Genomic DNA, 16,647 nt, shown 5'->3' on the forward strand with positions numbered 1-16,647 from the left:
TCTGCTGCAAAAGACGTGAATCAATATCGATGCTGAGATCCAGGAGGATAAATGTGGGTTTTTCCTGCCGGGACCCCTGTAGGGATTTTGCTTGCTCATCCGCCCACATGTGTTTTATAGACTTGAAGTATCTAACAATGTGGGATACCTTGAGGGGAGTGGTCAAGAAAGAGCAAGATTTTTCAATTCAAATCATAATTTGTGGTTGCTGATACGATCTATAGTCGACATTGGTTCATTTTGAACAATCCGATTCACTCACCTAAAATGGACTCTAGGACATATTTAGCTAAAACTTCAACCAGTGTGACTCAGAGATGAATACCTTGATACTGATTTTATTTATATAACCTTATATCACAACATAGTTGTCTCAATGAATCTTACATCCCCTACTGATCTTATAATGATGGGCAGTTTATTGGCCTTACCAAGTGTCTCTAAAGTTTTATCCATACGTACTTTGTGGGTCATGTAGTTCTTTGGGCTTTCTCAGACTGATAGAGTGACAGAGTGATAAAGAAAAGTAAAGTGTACCCTCTAGCATTTACATAAGAGTTCCATTCCTTCGTTTACAACCTTAAATATGTGGGTAAAAGCAAGAGAGTGCCAAAGCGTCAAATATACAGACAGATTTGAAAATCGTTCTTAGTGGTCTTTTAGTTTTGATGATGCCACTCTGCAGAAAATATGTCCTAGAAAACAATACAAGTTTTTTTTACTTTGGCAAAAACTGCATAATCATAATTAAAAGATCTTTGGGATTTTTTTTAAATGAGATCATAGGTGATCAGAGTGTTTTTTTAAAGATTGTTCTATCAGCACCAGCTGAAGGATATTTCTCCTAAAGTACCGCATGTCTTGATGACATTCCATGTCGATTGGATCATTTGGAACCTTGCTTATCTGAATTTCTAGAGACTGACATGTGCGCAAATCTATGGATCTGTTTTATTCTTTTAAAAAAGGTTTTTTACCCTCATTAAAGAGAATCAGATCAACGCCATGTTTGCAAAGATCACCAGTGCCCCCTAATGAGACAGATTCTGAGGCAGACAGAATGTGTCTATTTGATCTGAAGTCACGACTTTGCCAAAACAAGCAGGCAAAGAGTTGAGTTCCAGTAAATGATGAGCAGCAGTCAAAGTTCACTCATGACCTGAAAACGAAGTTATCAGAAACAACAACAAAGGAGTGAACCCTCAATTGAATACTAAAGTTATCGATATGGAGAAGCCTGAGAATAATCGGATTACTCCGGCTGACATCATTAATAATACCAGACAGGCTATTAAACACAGTCAATTCAGAGAGCATTAACATTCACATCTATGTGTTCAATCATCTCTAAGGGACTTAAGCAGAGAATAAATGCCTGAAACTCAAAGTTCTGACTGTGATCTGGCATACACTTAAAGGTGTCCCTAATGCCTTCTTTGTCTGTCTCGTATCACTATGGTAACACTGCATGTATGGTACTGACACGTTTTCAGTTGCATCATGGACCCATATTTAAACTTTGTTTTATTAAGATGCCATTTTTTAAAATCAAATGCTTCTTCCAAATTAGGGCTGCCAACTCTACCACAGTTCTGTTTTTAACTTAGCTTTGCCCTACCTGCTGCAGATCACCTGAATTGGGTGTGAGCCAATCAGATTCTGGAGTCATCTGATCCAAGATGGTAGATCTATGCAGCCCTGCAGGGACACATCTACCTCATCCAAACAGATACTTTTCACTCCCTGTGGAAAGAAAGAAAGGAAAGTTCTGCTGCGATTGATCAGCTGATGGCCTGAGCTGCCATTTGATGGCCTTCCTGTAAGGATTTAGAATTCTAGGATGATCCATTCTTTTTTTTTTTTTTTGGTCTGGATCCTAGAGAACTGAAAAATGTTTAGTACAACAAAATGTCTAAATCTTTTTTTCCCAATTCAAAACCTTATAACTTATAAGGATGATTTAACTGCAACATAATGGTGCATTTTAATTTCAGATATATGTAAATTGTTTTTTTTTAGTGGAGTTATGAATATTTGATATTATTGAGACATATTTGCATTTCAAATTGAAGCTTTCAAAGAAACTGAAACCTCGTTATTGCATGCTGCAGGGTGGACCTTAGAGGAAATGTTTAAATACCTCTGATTGAGTTAAAGGAGATCATTTTCATGTAACACTTTTGTAATGATAATATCAAAGCTCGAATAATGAGAGATGGATTGAAATCTGCCTCTTGTCAGCGTTTACGACGAGATGCACTCGTGTGATTAGATGTCCCGGGATCGATGCTGCCCCTTCTCCCTATCATTAAGACTGCTCTTAACAGATTACAGCCCCCTCCCAAACCCGCAGTCCCGTATCCCACTGCTCCTCCTCCCAGATCACAAACCCTTTCTTTCTGCAGACAGAACACTGCACTCTCCTTTCTGCTCTCCATTCTTTTAGTTTTGTTTTTTTTCTTCCCACCTCCTGAGGTCCAGGTGTGTGTTTTTTTGGTTTTACTTCAATACATTTGGTGTTCTGGTTGAAGATCGGACAGAAATGAAAAAGAACAAATTAAAACAGAAGCTGGGGCGCTAAATAATAGGTGGAAACCAAAGATGGACCTCCTCATCTTTCTGTTTCTTCACCTTTTTTGCTTTGATCCATCAGCAGGTAAAAGCCTCATCACAGGTAAGTTATACAATTTAAAAAAAACACAAAGAAGATACTTGAACAAAAAGCGGATTTGTCTCTATTTGTTTTCACACATTGATGCCACGCTGGACTTATGGTTCTGGAAGCTGACATATTTGAAGCCAGAGGTTTGTGAAAGTGTTTTTTTACATATTAGTGTGTCAGAAGGAGTACAGCTTTTACTCTTTACAAAAGTAAATTCCTTTATTTAGTGAATTTAGGGAAATCGTGAGGATAGTTTCACACAGTATTATCACTCAGAGTGTGTGTTTAGGTCAGCGTGTGTGCAGGGCCGGAAAAGGGAAGCCGTGTTACAAGCTGGCCTATTTCTCGGAGCTCCGCTGGAAGCTAAACTTTGTGGAGGCAGATCTGGCCTGCAAACGGGATGGAGGCCAGCTGCTCAGCGTGGAATCGGAGTCTGAGCAGAAGATCATTGAGCAGCTCATCACCGAGCTCCGCCCAACAGATGGAGACTTCTGGATCGGTCTTAGACGCAATGATGCTTTGGAGGACAACATTCCAGACTGCCCCTCGCAGTACTACTGGCTGGACGGAAGCAGGTCCACATTCAGGTGGAAGAAGAGTTCTTTCTTCTCACGAAAAATCTGTCTCAGTTCTACATTACAGACCACCTTGAGGAGGAATGTTACTATTTTGTTAACTGTGCTAATCTAAGTTCTTGAAATATGGGAAACATCTTTCTAGTTTAAAAGTTCTACATTTTCAAAAACTGTCCTTTTATGTGTGTAAATATATCTCTGGACCCTTCAGACTTCATGTGAAAGTTGTTTATTTGCTGATAAAACTGCCCCATGTCTTAAAAAAACATATATCGATGTTTCCTTAAGAGATGAATTGGAGTTCTTTCCCAATAATCCCCACAGTAGAGTTTTTTTCGGAGAATAAGTCCTGATTTTCCCCCCATAGATTCGTTATGGGTGTGACTTATACTCCGGTGCGACTTATACTCCAGAATATACAGTAATTTTTATCACACAGTTAAGGTGAAAGAAATTCACTGCTAAATTCATGATGTAGGCTAAACCTGAATCAAGAGCCCAGACGCAAACCTTTCTGTTAGCATCCTGAACATGTCAAAACATAATATTATTTACATGAATTCTCAAGTTTGGTCTGATTTTAAAAGTAAAGTTTTTATGTATTTCTTATTTACTTAGAGAGCTACTTCTTCTGTTGTCTTTTAGATGGCAGTAGAGGTCTTTGCAAGATAGCCTCTGATATTCGGTCAAAACTGAAAAATTGGCACAAATGTGACAAAATGCTGAATGACTTCTTAGGTATTTGGAGTTTTACTCCAGTGTAACAATTTTATGTATTTTGTGAACCTTTAAGCCAAACAAAATGGATAGTTCTGTTGTAACAAAGTCTAAGTGGACATTTTGTTGAAATGGTTAACCATCCTTTTATCTGTAGCACAACCTATGCTTTACGTTCTGACGGAAAATTTGGCAGGAAAACAGTTTTATAAGTGCTTTGGTTTTAGGAACTGGCACTTTGATGAGCCGTCGTGTGGCTCAGAGGTGTGTGTGGTCTTGTATCACCAACCGTCTGCTCCGCCTGGCCTCGGAGGACCCTACATGTTTCAGTGGAATGACGACAACTGCGAGACAAAAAACAACTTCATCTGCAAATACACTGCAGGTACATCTTTTTTCAAATTCTTGACTAATTTGGCTTTATTGACCTGTTCTTGTATCCAGATGGCTACAACTTTTTATGTTTCCCCCCAACAGAGAGATCGCGGGTACCTGCTCTATCCCCCAACGCCACGCTGACAGGTGACTGAGCTACAACTGCAATATGACTCAGACTTCACCTAATATTTTCCATACTTTCTGACTTTTATACTCTAGTCTTAAGCAGTTTTTGTATACAGATGCTCTTCCTTCACCGGAGCTCCCGGAAGAACCAAATTATCCGAGTCAGAACAGAACAGGTCAGACAACATTTTACCCACAACCTCCAGGACAGTCTCTTAACCATCATTTTAAAAACATTTGCATCTGTCTTCTAGCCATGAATCTGGTTTACGTCATCATTCCCACCATCCCACTGTTATTGCTGTTGCTGACGGTAATGGGAGTCTGCTGCTTCAAGATGCTGATCACCCGGTGAGGCTGACTGTAACTCTTTCTGTTTCAAAAGAATCGTTTTCTGCTTTCCAGCCTTTTCAGGATTTTACAAGTCCAGGGACTTGAGAATTTAGCCTTTTCATTAAGCACAGATTTGTTTTCACAGATCTGTCAAATGTTTAAATCTGTGCGTGTGTGTATTACAGCAGAAGGAAACAGAAGAAACCAGAAGTGGGTCATACCGACTCGGGGCCTGGCACCAGCCCAACCTCAACTGACGTCTACAACATTATTCGCTCCCAGAAAGATGACGACCTACTTTCCACTCGTCCGCAGACAAAGAACACTTCGTTTTTGTGCTCCTCCCCTGACACGCCAACGGGTGACTACGACAACCTTGGGGGCAGGGACACTGAGAGCGGTTTTGTGACCCTTGCGAGTACGGAAAGCTGCTTGCTGACCTTTGACTTGAACGAGCACAGCCTTGGGCGGCGAGGTCCCCACGACTATAACAACAGGAGCTTGGGCCGCCTGGGTAAAAGAGACCTGAACGACAGCAGTTTAAGTCGCCTTGGTAACCGAGAGTTTTACGACCGAAGTCTGGGTCGGCGCACAACAAAAAGCGAGCACTACAGCCACGGCAGTATGTTCGGGGAGAACGGACTGTACAACGGCACCGTCAGAGCAGCAAGTGAACTTGATGAGCTCAGGCCTGGAAGTCACACAGGAAAATTTGACTTGTACCAGACGTACGTCTCCAATGGGAAGCACGAGACTTTCCAAACCAGCCTGGGAACGTACGGAAATCGGAAATCCTTCCACACAAATCTGGATTGCTACAGGAACAGAGGGAACCTGGACAGTGGACACGGAGGCTTCACAGACCACGAGTGGATCGTCAGAGGACACTACTGATCTGCAGAGGAGAAAGGACTCTAAGGACAACTACTAAACTTGGCAAATGCTCGTCTAGGATGTGGGGTCGATATTAGGTGCAGAAATGGTACAACAAGATTGTGTCCTACTTAGTGCACCATAAAGTGTGCTCGTGATTTTGTTGTGCCGTCTGAATCTACAACTGTAAAATCCAGTGTGCCCTGGAAATTTTCCAGAAGACTGTGAAACACTAGTGTGCACCGATGCTCACTAAATTGGCAAATATACTACTTGCTCTGCAACCTTACATATGACTGCATTGCATTGTGTTTGAACATTTTTGTTTGTGAAAAAATGCATTTAAATTATTTTTTATAAAGCATCCAAGTTTTCATTATCAGTTTACAGTGGATTCATAAAAAGTCTTCAGGATGTGCCCAAATTGGTTTTATAATCCAGGGCACTAGATAGTCCTGCACTATATGTTTTTAAGTAGTTAGAAGTGGGAAGGAAGTTTGGACCAAGAGTTTGGTTGAACGTTAAACGCCTGCATGAATATGTGGCAGCTTGTTTTCTTTGTTTTCTCAGAAGCAATCATTGACTGTGTGTAAGAATTTAAAGAATTTAAATTAAGCAATTTAGTCACCATTGGCAATACGTACCCTGCCATATTGGAAAACAGACATTGTTAGTAAGTAGCGATTGGTCCGAGTCAGTTTAAGTCAGTTTGAGTCTCACCCTAAAGAGTGACATGCATTTGTATGGTTTGGATTTCTGAGATGATATGGTGTGTATGTGAGCACTGACAAAAAGAGTTTCAGCAGCAACCGCTGTTTTAGGATTCTTCTTCTGTATGTCACATGTGTAATAAAAGTCGTATTTTCAGGGTCCCAAAAGTATTTTTTACAGGTGTGTTTTTGCCTCTTCCAGGACAACAGGGGATTGGATGGAGCACCACAGGTGATCTCACCTTGATCAGTGTCAGAGGGGGTTAAGAGGAGATTAGATAAAGAAAATGAGAGTGCAGTGAACTCTGTAACCTGCTCATTGACAAGCTTAGCATCAGGTTTATGCAGAAAGGATTAATGCATGAAATAAAAGAAAAATATTGTGTCTTTGGTTTGGATCAGTTGTAATCTTTATTTTGACATCACGGTTGTCCCTTTGCATGTTAGCAGCCAGGCCTCTAGATTCAAACATGTACATGGTGTGGTCCATGTTTGAAATGCCAAGTCCTCGTTCAAAAAATTTAAAAAAAAAACACAAAAAAGGCCACTAAAGCTGAATATTCTGAACAGCTATTGAAGGATCTCATGCATCCTTATAGCCTGTTTGCCCGGCTTTGTTATGTTGTCCTTGCCTGGTCAAGTATTTTGAGCCTTCTGGCTCCCTGTAGTGACAATGTTTTACGGTACTGAAGTTCACAAAAAAGGAGAAATGTCCACCCAGCGAACCCACTTTGCATTTTGAAAGTCCTTTTAATTGATGTGTACTGAAATGTATGTTTTTTCTCCTGTAATATAGCTTCTATAGCTGTTCCAGTCTAAGTGCCTGCACCCCGAATATACATGACGGCATGAATGTGCAGAGAATGATCTTACAGATATGCATCAACAGTATTTATCATGTCTTGGCATCTCTCCTGCATCTAAGATTTGTTTGGTTGTATATTTCTCACAGTTCTTCCAATAAAAATGATCAGAATTGAAGCCAACGACAATCCCCCTCACGGCTCTTCTTTCCCAATAAACAGCTGTGGTCGTTCATGCCGTTTGATTCTCCTCTTAATTCTGTGGAGCGAATATTTGTAACAGAGTGAAGTGAGACCTCGCCGTGTGTTGTGAATCTCTGTATTTTTCTGTGATCATCATGTGGGCTGAGGAGCAGTGGAGGCTGTGGATTGGACATCTGGATGTCCTTTTGCTGCTTTGATGCCCCGCCCCCTCAACAGCAAGAGTGCGATCCGGTTGTGGGTCGTTGTGCGGCATAATCAGCTCAGCCCAACTCATTTTGCTTGTGTTTTGTGTTAGTTTTGGTAAAAGAGAAACCACTGTTTTCTTAACTCACTTCTTTGTCATTTTATTTTAGTCCAGAGAGTTAGTGTCTTATTTCCCCCGTCGTTCCAGGTAGAGACACACCTGGGGCTTCCTTTGTAATTTTGTTCTTTGGTTCAACCTGAAGCCTTTTTGTAATTGTTTATACTTATGGTTGCCAAGTCGGTTAATAAATCAGCCATTTTATTTACTAGATTATTTACTAATCTGCATATTTGCTCAAAAGTCCCTCTAAATTTTAGAGGGACTTTTGAGCAAATACACAGCCTTTATGCCCCGCCCACTGACTGTAAATGAGAAAATGGTCTGCATGAGTGTGATGTACTAGAAAACGATCTCCAACAAAATTAAGTCAAATCATCGCCGTCATGTTGGATCTACATGACGTCGTAAGCGATGATTGGTCCGAGTGATAACAGTGATAGCCATTTATTTACCAACAGGAGTCAAAAGGATTTTGACTTCTTGGAACTAAGGGGACATCATCTATAAAACACAACGGGGGAGGGGTCTCTCAGTCCAGCTCTCATTTACAGTCAATAGCTCCACCCCACAACCCCAAGACCAAAAAAGGGGGCGGGACATTCACAGTCAAAGTTTTTATTGACATTTGAACATAAATTAAAGATCCCATTTTCTTCCCAACTCAACTCCATGACCATTTTAGTCCGCACATGCAGACGCCACAGGCTTCTCTGACTGGAGAAAAATGTCTCCACTGAGGCCTCATTCAAGTAAAGTTTCTGCGATTTGGCCTTTCATGGTTGAACCGAATGTGAAATCCTTCAGTAGAGGTCCCGCTTCTTTAGTACACTGATGGTAAATGTCCAGCTGATGAATGTAAACAACACCTGCATACCATTCAAACACACACGTCATCTTTACACTTTCAGAAGCAATCGCAGAAGCAGACCCAATGTCCTTGGAGGTCTTGGTGCTTCATGATCACACGCACACCGACACACAGAATCCCAGCTGTTCGGAGGGGAACCCATGCGCTCCTCTCTTCCGGTCTGAACTCACAGGTGATTCGAGCATCCCAGAGTCAGCCATGTGTCCGCTTGCGAGGCTGCTTCTGTCGCCGCGGTTTTAGGATGACATAGCGCCTGTAGGTGGTGTAATGCTCTGACAGAAATGGGACATAGAAAGCTCTAAAGATCGGTGATGACCTGAGGGAACGACAGAGTGTTGTTATTGTTATTTTATCCACTGTAGTTCAACAATAAACAATCAAACCTTCAGATAAGTCTTCGTGTCTCTTTTTTTTGGTGGAAAAACTACCTGGATGTTTGTAGGAAAGGTTTAAAAGCGACGACGCTCCACTCATCCTTGTTGGCCGAGTAACGTGGTTCCAGCGGAGTCACTTCATCTGAATCCAGGTCCACCAGGTAGTGACACTGTTTGACATCTACCTGCACGGAAAGCACAGGAGCCAGTTCAGATCCCTACTACTCGACCTGCGGCGGTCGGAGCCGGAAAAGTTACGCACGTATCTGGACGTCTCCTCCAAGTTCTGGTCGTTCATATTTGCTGGGATGGTCTGCGTGGCCAGAGGTCCAGAGCCGTACGGCTGAGGAAGCTGCCCCCTGAACTCTGACTGGATGAAGTGCAGGCGCCAGCTGGACGGACAAACAAACTTTAAGCAGGAGATCAAACAGGATGTTTCCTCCAAAATAAAATCAAATAACTTCATATAGTACAAAATAAAATGTAGATTCATGTGGATCACAACCACAATTAGTGGGTCTAACAAGTTTTCAAGTACTCTGATATTAACGATTTGTTCCGGAACATTTGAGTATGAATATTTCACCAATTCACGAATTTTATAAAATATAGTACAGTAAAAAATACAATTCAGGCAATATAAATTAAATAAGCACTTTAAAATGCACAATAGTTATAATTAAATAAACCAAACTAACCGAATGCACTGCTGTCACAGGAAGTCAATAAATCTCCAAAATAAAGTTACGGTGACGCTTCTTATTTTCAAAGTAAAACTATTGAGTGTTTTTCATAGATGAAAAGGAATTAGATTGAAGTTCAATTCACTGAAAAAAGATCCGTAGAATAAAAACTTGCTTTAAATATAGTCGACTATATTTAACATTACAAAAATATCACAAAAATCTCATGATCAATAATGTGACGTCATGACTATATGCGAGCTTGATGAAGAACTAAAAAGAGTCTATAAAACGCTTTGTTGTTGTAAAATTGTTATTTAGATGTGTCTTTATTCTGTATCTTCTTGTCAGTAACACTCTGATGATGGAAAAACTGGCGAGAACATTTTCAGGATTTGTTGTTAAATGATCCTTAACAACAATGACATTTAGTTTATGTTTCCTGCTGAAGGTAAGCAGAAGGTTGACAAAAAAAATTTCTAAATATTGTTTCTTTTTTCTCCCAAATCTTTGTGTCTTTATCTGTTATATTTCGTTGATTCTGATGTGTTGTTCTAAATAGAAATATAAATGATGGTGTTTAAACATGTTATTTTCATTCACTCAGTAAAGGACACATATTGGAACCATTCAGAGATATTTATATTAAATAGAAAGAATCGTGGTTCGATCCAAAAAAAGAGGCATTCTAGTCCCACATGCAGACAAATGATCAATAAAATAACTTTTAGAGTTCCTGCATACTGACTTGTGTGGCAGAAGGAAGCTGCTTGGGAAGCGGTACCATTCTTTGCCAACGCACACACTGACCGGCCTGCCTTCAGGTACCAGGTGCAGGGTGGGGTCCTTGGCGATGCGGTGAAACTCCGGGTAAAGGTCCAGAGGAGCGTGGTAGCCTGCAAGAACACACAACACTTTGTGTGTTTTTCAACAGCAATGTTGTTAGAGGAGATCATGAAGTGAGCATGCACACCTCTGAAGAGGGCAACAGAGCGGGACAGCGACAGCACCGTGAACACAACAACGGCGCTTAAAGCCAGCCAGTTGGACGAGACCGTGTAATGCTCCAGTCGGTACCGTTGAAACAGGAAGTGGTAGCATTTCTATGGAAAACAAAGAACAAACTCAACATTTTTCACCCGCACACAAAATTGGGACAGTTTGTCTTGAACTGCACCACATAGCAACTCCACCTGCAGAGACGAGAGGGCGACCGCCCCGCACAGGCAGATCAGAGGGTAGATGGGAAAGAGAAAGCGCTCTTCTTTATGAGGTCTGGTGAAGAAAACCAGCATCCAGAGGTACATGGGAGACAGAGTGAGCCAGTACGGCCGGCCCAGGTTCTGCACTGCAAGACACGATGAAATAAACACGGACAAAACCCTTAATACTTCCCATTACGATTGAAGATCACCGTCAGAAACAGCAGGGGGCGCCCTTCTCACCATTAAATCTGTGCAGCAGGGTCTCCATGAGAGCGGTGAGCGGAAGGGAGAAGAGCGCCAGAGCAAAGACCAGGTTGAAGTTCAGGACCCCGTTGATGAAGTAGAAATGCCACGGCTCTGTTCCTGAAACACAAATGTCACAGAATGAGTCTGAGAAAACGCCAGTAGTTAGTAGTTAATATTCAACCATTGACTAAATAATGGTAGTTAGAGAAGTTGCTCAAAAGTCTTAAGGTTGCTGCTGTTGCATCCATTGACTGTACATGAAAACAGGACTGAGTGACTCCTCCCTTCTCGTGCTCCAAACAGGAAGTACCTGCTGGTTCCAAGAAGGCAAAAGACTTCTATAGAGAAATAATCAGCTATTACTCAGTCATTGTATTTGTCAGAATAACCATTCTTGCTCTGCTACCTTTTTTTAGTGATACTTTTACTTTATTGCAAGTTATTCAAGTTATAAACTCAATAATCAGATGGCTTTAAAAAAGTAGGTGGTCTCATGTCAAACGTTCAAAACATTTGACAGATTCTCCCTGTACCTCTTTCAGGTGGTAGGGGTGAGGACTTCCAACAAGCTCACTCCTGATTGGTGAGAGTGGCTGCTACAGAAAGGTTGGCTCAGACTAATTAATATTTACCAATTACACGGTGGCGTCCTTATTGCGAAAAAATAGCAACTGACTTGACTTCATTTTGTCGGAGCCAAAAGTAAGCCATTTTTTTTATTGGTGATGTCACAGTCGCTCGGTCCAGTTCTCTTATATAGTCAATGGTTGCATCACATGGAATTGACAGATGTAACATTTTCTCACCAATCAAAAATATAGAAACAATTCAAAGAATTTTGTAATTTACCATACAAATCGGGTCCATGTGGAGTAAAGACGTTGTACAGCAGAATATTGAGTGGCGCTATAACTACTTTGCCATAAAAGAAGGAGTCCACTGCCACCAGGGGGACCTGGCGAGAACAGGAGAAGATTTTAGCAACTGAAATACATCAACTCTATCATAGAAATATGTCAAAACATGTAGGAAATAAAAATATTTGCTGTATAGTGAGGTATTAAAAAAACAAATAATGATCTGAGCTTCTCAGCATAGCTAGGATCAAACAGATGGAAGCCTGGAGGGAACAAAAAACTCGAACATGCTTCTTCATTATGAGGACACACTACAATTTATTGTTATGTGATAATAAATAAAGATAAACTAAAGCTTTGAATCTGCTGGGTGAAGAATTTCCACTCTAAAGTAGTCCACTCCAATAAGCTTTTAAAATTAGTTTGAGTGCCAGGAGAAGCGGCTCCTTTTGGACAAAGTTCAAGTTCTCTTCCTCCACAACATTTGTTCCCATTACTTTTTTTCTTGTCAAAATTGCAATTTAATTTAGACTATAGATGTACACCAAAATGTAATTTCAGTTCAGAAAGAAATATTCTTACCAGCAGCAGAAGCCCGGCCAAAGCTGTCCATGTCATGAAGCTTTTCCACTCCCTCTTGATGAGCAGCAGGTCGAAGGCGATCGGAATCCTACAAATGTTAAAGAGACCCACTTATTTTAACTGTCTGTCTGGAAAAAGGGTTAATTGGTAGGTCAGTGGGGTCTAAAGCTTAAAATCGTACCCGACTAAAGCAGAAAATGGCCATCCGATGATGGCGCCGGCGGCCACGCCCATAACAGCTAACGGTGTCGAGTCCTGAAACCAGCCCGTCATGGCGACCATCGTGGTGCACATGCAGAAGGAGGACGGTAAGAATGCTGAGGAGAAGACGCATAAATATCCAAAAAAATTGGCATTTAAAAAAAAAAAAAACATTGCTCACAAAAATGATCATTCTACAAACTTAATAAAACCAACTAACCTGCAGATGAGCAGAACATTCCAGTGCTCAGGACGAGGAAGGCCAACATTAGACGACCCACATGCAAGCCAAACTTCTTACAAACAGCCCTGTTCCACACACAGACAGCCCAGAGTTTGGCTTACATTCCTCCACAGAATTAGTCAGCCGGGACAAAAAAAGAAGCAACAAACTCGACCAAAATGAGGACAAACTCACTTGTAGAAGTAGAGTTCACAGACGCAGCAGCAGAAGGCGAGGACACAACGCACAAAGTAGAACACCAACACCTGCAAGACAGACAAGCTGCGCGTGAGCACACACACGGGAAATCATGAACAACATCCTGGAAGTCATATCCAAAAATGGTTTGGATCAAAACTGATTTTTCCATTCACATACTGCTAAAAATAAAGGAAAATCAGACTGATAAAACTGATGAAGACATGCAATTTATGGATCAAAAGGACAAACTTTAAGAGTTACCTTGTTTGTTTGCAGGACGTGGGCATGTAAACAAGCCGGCAGGGCATGTAACCATAAGTATGCGTAGGACCTGATAGCGTACAGGGGAGAATATTCCCACGTTTGCATTCCTTTCCCGTACAACAGGTAGTGCATCTGCGAAAACATGTCAACAAAGCACATTTACGGCATTTGTAACCATGAATACGTGGAACTAAATTACTTTGGGATGGTGTTAGAATTACTACTAGCAGTACTCACCGGTTCCCAGTAGTTAAACGTCTCATCGCAGTCGGAGATGTTGCTGAGTAAAGCCGCACAGAAGCGCGAGGAGAGCAGGCATTTAAAGGCTGTTGAGCCCTCAGGAGCCCAAACCTGACCTCCTCGACTGATTGATCTGTAACAACAGCATTTTTGATAAGTGTAATTAAAGAACACATAAATACCAATGACTGTATATGAGAACCAGACTGAGCCAGTGTGACATCACCAATATAAAACGCCTTGCTTCTTGCTCCAACAAAATGAAATCAATTCAGTCGCCTTTTCTTTTTTACAATATGGACGCGGTCATGTTGGAGCTGGAAAACGTCAACATTTGAGTCAACGCTTCTATGGCAACCAACCACTCCTTCCAATCATAGTGATCAGGAAGGTGGTAGGAAGTCAACAACCCTACCACTTGAAAGCGGGCTACACGAAATCTGTCAATCAAAAGCTTCAGATGTTCGGCATGGGAGCAGCAGGCACCGCCTACTTTTATTGAAACATCTGATTGGTCAGTTTTTAACTTGGAAAACCGTCCAATAATTTGTGGAAAAAAATAGCAATAGTGAGAACCTGTTTCTTAAAAAATAATAGCTGTTTATTTATCTATAGAAATCTATGGGATTTTGGCTTCTGGGAACCAGCAGGTACTTCCTGTTTGAAACATGAGAAGGGAGGAGTCACTTAGTCCAGTTCTCTTATACAGTCAATGATTAATAAACACAAGTTACATTTTTTGTGATTAAAAAAATGTATTGCAGATGTTTTAACTCTTACATACTGTCATATAATTAGATAATCGTTTGTAGTTCACTTTCTAAACAAAATTAAAAGTTCCAGCAAACTATCATAACAATGAAAATGTGCTTTTTTACACAGCTGTTTACGTCACCTGTCAGTCAGGTGTGATAAAGGCGGCGGGGGGGGGGGGGGGGGGGGGGGGGTTGACCGGGTCATTCCGAAGTCTGTTTACTTCACACCCCAATACGAGTAATCTGATCATTTTGCTGCTGATCCCCAGAGCTCTGTTAAGATAAGACACGTCATCTTTTTACGAAACTGGAATCATCCGCCACAGGTGTAAAACGGCCCCTTCTATCCGAACCAGAGTAGACCCACGACCGCTTTGGTACGCACAGATTAGATAGGTCGACATAAACCTAATTCGACTCACTTGAGACTCAAGTTGAGTCTCTGCGAACAATGAATGAATTAACCTGACACACAGGTAACCTAGACTTCGTCACGTTACGCCACATCACCCACAGGTACTAGTCTTTGCAGCGGAGGAACTTTTAGAGTACTTTCATTTCTTTTTACCCCTCAGTGATGTGAGGTGCAGTTGGACGGTACCAGAACCAGTGGTTAGATGATGCAAAGAAGCTAACTAGCTTCCAAGACTGCATAGCGGTCTGAATTGGACTACATTGTGTCTCCATTTTATTCATACTCACTCTGTGCGAGCCTCTGTGGTTTTAGTGTCATCCCCGGCTTTCTCATCTTTCGGAGTCCGGGGTTCTGTTGGAATGTTCTGGCTGTTCTGGTCCTGTCTGCTGCCTCTCCTGCCTCGCTGACGGAGCGCCTTAGCCGCCATGTTTCGCGACGCCGTTTCACCGAGTCCCGCCCCTCGTTCATTTCCGAAGCTTTCCGGTTATTGACGAACTTGACGAAGCCTTCGCCACATTTTTTAGAAAGAATTTTAATTAAAAAACACAAAATTAAAATAAACACATTTTTAGCGCATTTTAAGACAATTCTTAGCTAATTGAAAAAAATCCACAAATAAATAACAAGGCACTTAGAAAAACGTAACAAATTACAATAAGCTAGGACTCTTAAAGGCTGTAAATGCGCTGTTGTAATATTTTTTAGGTAAAACAGAAAAGCCTCGTCAGTAATATTTTATTAAAACATTTCGTTTTAGTTTAATCGGTTTTTTTCAAGTGAAGTACAAGAGTACATACTTGAAGATATTTTCGCTTAAAACTGTTTTACACATAAATTTAAACCCCTGAAAACCAAACCATACTTCATATCTGGGAGTTAAACCTAAAGAAAACATCTTAATGAAACCTTTACGAAGTACTTAAACTCAAAGGTTTTACACTGTATACCACAATGGAGGGAAATAATCTTTTAAGGAGTGTGTAATTTAAGGTTTTACAATACTTAGCAAAAAGTAGTTATTTATGTGTACAAGTATACTTAGTCCATACTAAAAGTGAAGCAAATATACTCAGCTATACTTAATAAACTTCAAGTGTACTACTTTTGGCTGAGATGACAAATAAAGACACATCTGTGGGATTTTTATGCACATCTTCAACATGAGCATCAGTCTGGAGAGAGTTCCGGTCCTTTGGAAAACATCCTGCGTGGTTCCAGTTCCCAAGACTGCACGTCCCAGTGAGCCGAACCACTTCAGGCCAGTAGTCCTAACTTCTCATCTGATGAAGACCATGGAGAGGACCATTCTGGACCACCTCCGTCATCTGGTGAACGACAACATGGACCCGCTGCAGTTCGCCTATCGTCCAGGAATAGGTGTGGAAGACGCTGTCATCTACCTGCTGCACAGATGTTTTTCCCACCTAGACAACATTGGTAGCGCTGTGAGAGTCATGTTCTTTGACTTCTCCAGTGCTTTCAACACCATCAAACCATCACTGCTCAGGGGGAAGCTGGAGGGAGCTGGAGTCAGCAGTAGCCTAGCTGCATGGACCATTGACTACCTCTCCAACAGGCCGCAGTATGTGAGGCTTCATGACTGTGTGTCTGATGTGGTAGTCTGCAGCACTGGGGTGCCGCAGGGCACCGCGCTCTCTCCTTTCCTCTTCACCCTGTATACATCGGACTTCACACACAACACTGACAGCTGCCACCTCCAGAAGTTCTCTGATGATACAGCCATTGTCGGGCAGGTATCTCAGGGAAACGATCTGGAGTACCTGGAGGTCATCACCAACTTTGTGGACTGGTGTACTCTGAACCACCTGCACATCAACGCCAGCTAGA

General features: G+C 41.5%; 2 protein-coding genes across 2 annotated transcripts; one reads left to right on the forward strand and one right to left on the reverse strand.

The window, feature by feature from the left end:
• The first annotated feature begins 1,901 nt into the window (after window positions 1-1,901).
• Window positions 1,902-7,412, forward strand: LOC101167064 (layilin). The gene is made up of 8 exons (XM_011483522.3): window positions 1,902-2,674; window positions 2,785-2,805; window positions 2,952-3,249; window positions 4,182-4,339; window positions 4,432-4,476; window positions 4,575-4,634; window positions 4,713-4,809; window positions 4,977-7,412. Exons 1-8 carry the CDS (start codon window positions 2,602-2,604, stop codon window positions 5,683-5,685), a joined length of 1,461 nt encoding a protein of 486 aa, XP_011481824.1. The 5' UTR covers window positions 1,902-2,601; the 3' UTR covers window positions 5,686-7,412.
• An 872-nt stretch (window positions 7,413-8,284) lies between these two features.
• alg9 (ALG9, alpha-1,2-mannosyltransferase) lies at window positions 8,285-15,282 on the reverse strand. The gene is made up of 15 exons (XM_004076375.4): window positions 15,087-15,282; window positions 13,627-13,762; window positions 13,387-13,521; window positions 13,120-13,190; window positions 12,922-13,010; window positions 12,682-12,817; window positions 12,501-12,588; window positions 11,911-12,016; window positions 11,056-11,178; window positions 10,804-10,958; window positions 10,584-10,713; window positions 10,359-10,506; window positions 9,190-9,319; window positions 8,982-9,112; window positions 8,285-8,869 (listed from the first exon to the last, which is right to left on the reverse strand). The coding sequence occupies exons 1-15, from the start codon at window positions 15,224-15,226 to the stop codon at window positions 8,746-8,748; spliced, it is 1,842 nt and encodes a 613-aa protein (XP_004076423.1). The 5' UTR covers window positions 15,227-15,282; the 3' UTR covers window positions 8,285-8,745.
• Window positions 15,283-16,647: the final 1,365 nt, after the last annotated feature.

Source organism: Oryzias latipes, chromosome 14 (assembly GCF_002234675.1).
Source record: "Oryzias latipes chromosome 14, ASM223467v1".
NCBI lineage: Eukaryota > Metazoa > Chordata > Actinopteri > Beloniformes > Adrianichthyidae > Oryzias > Oryzias latipes.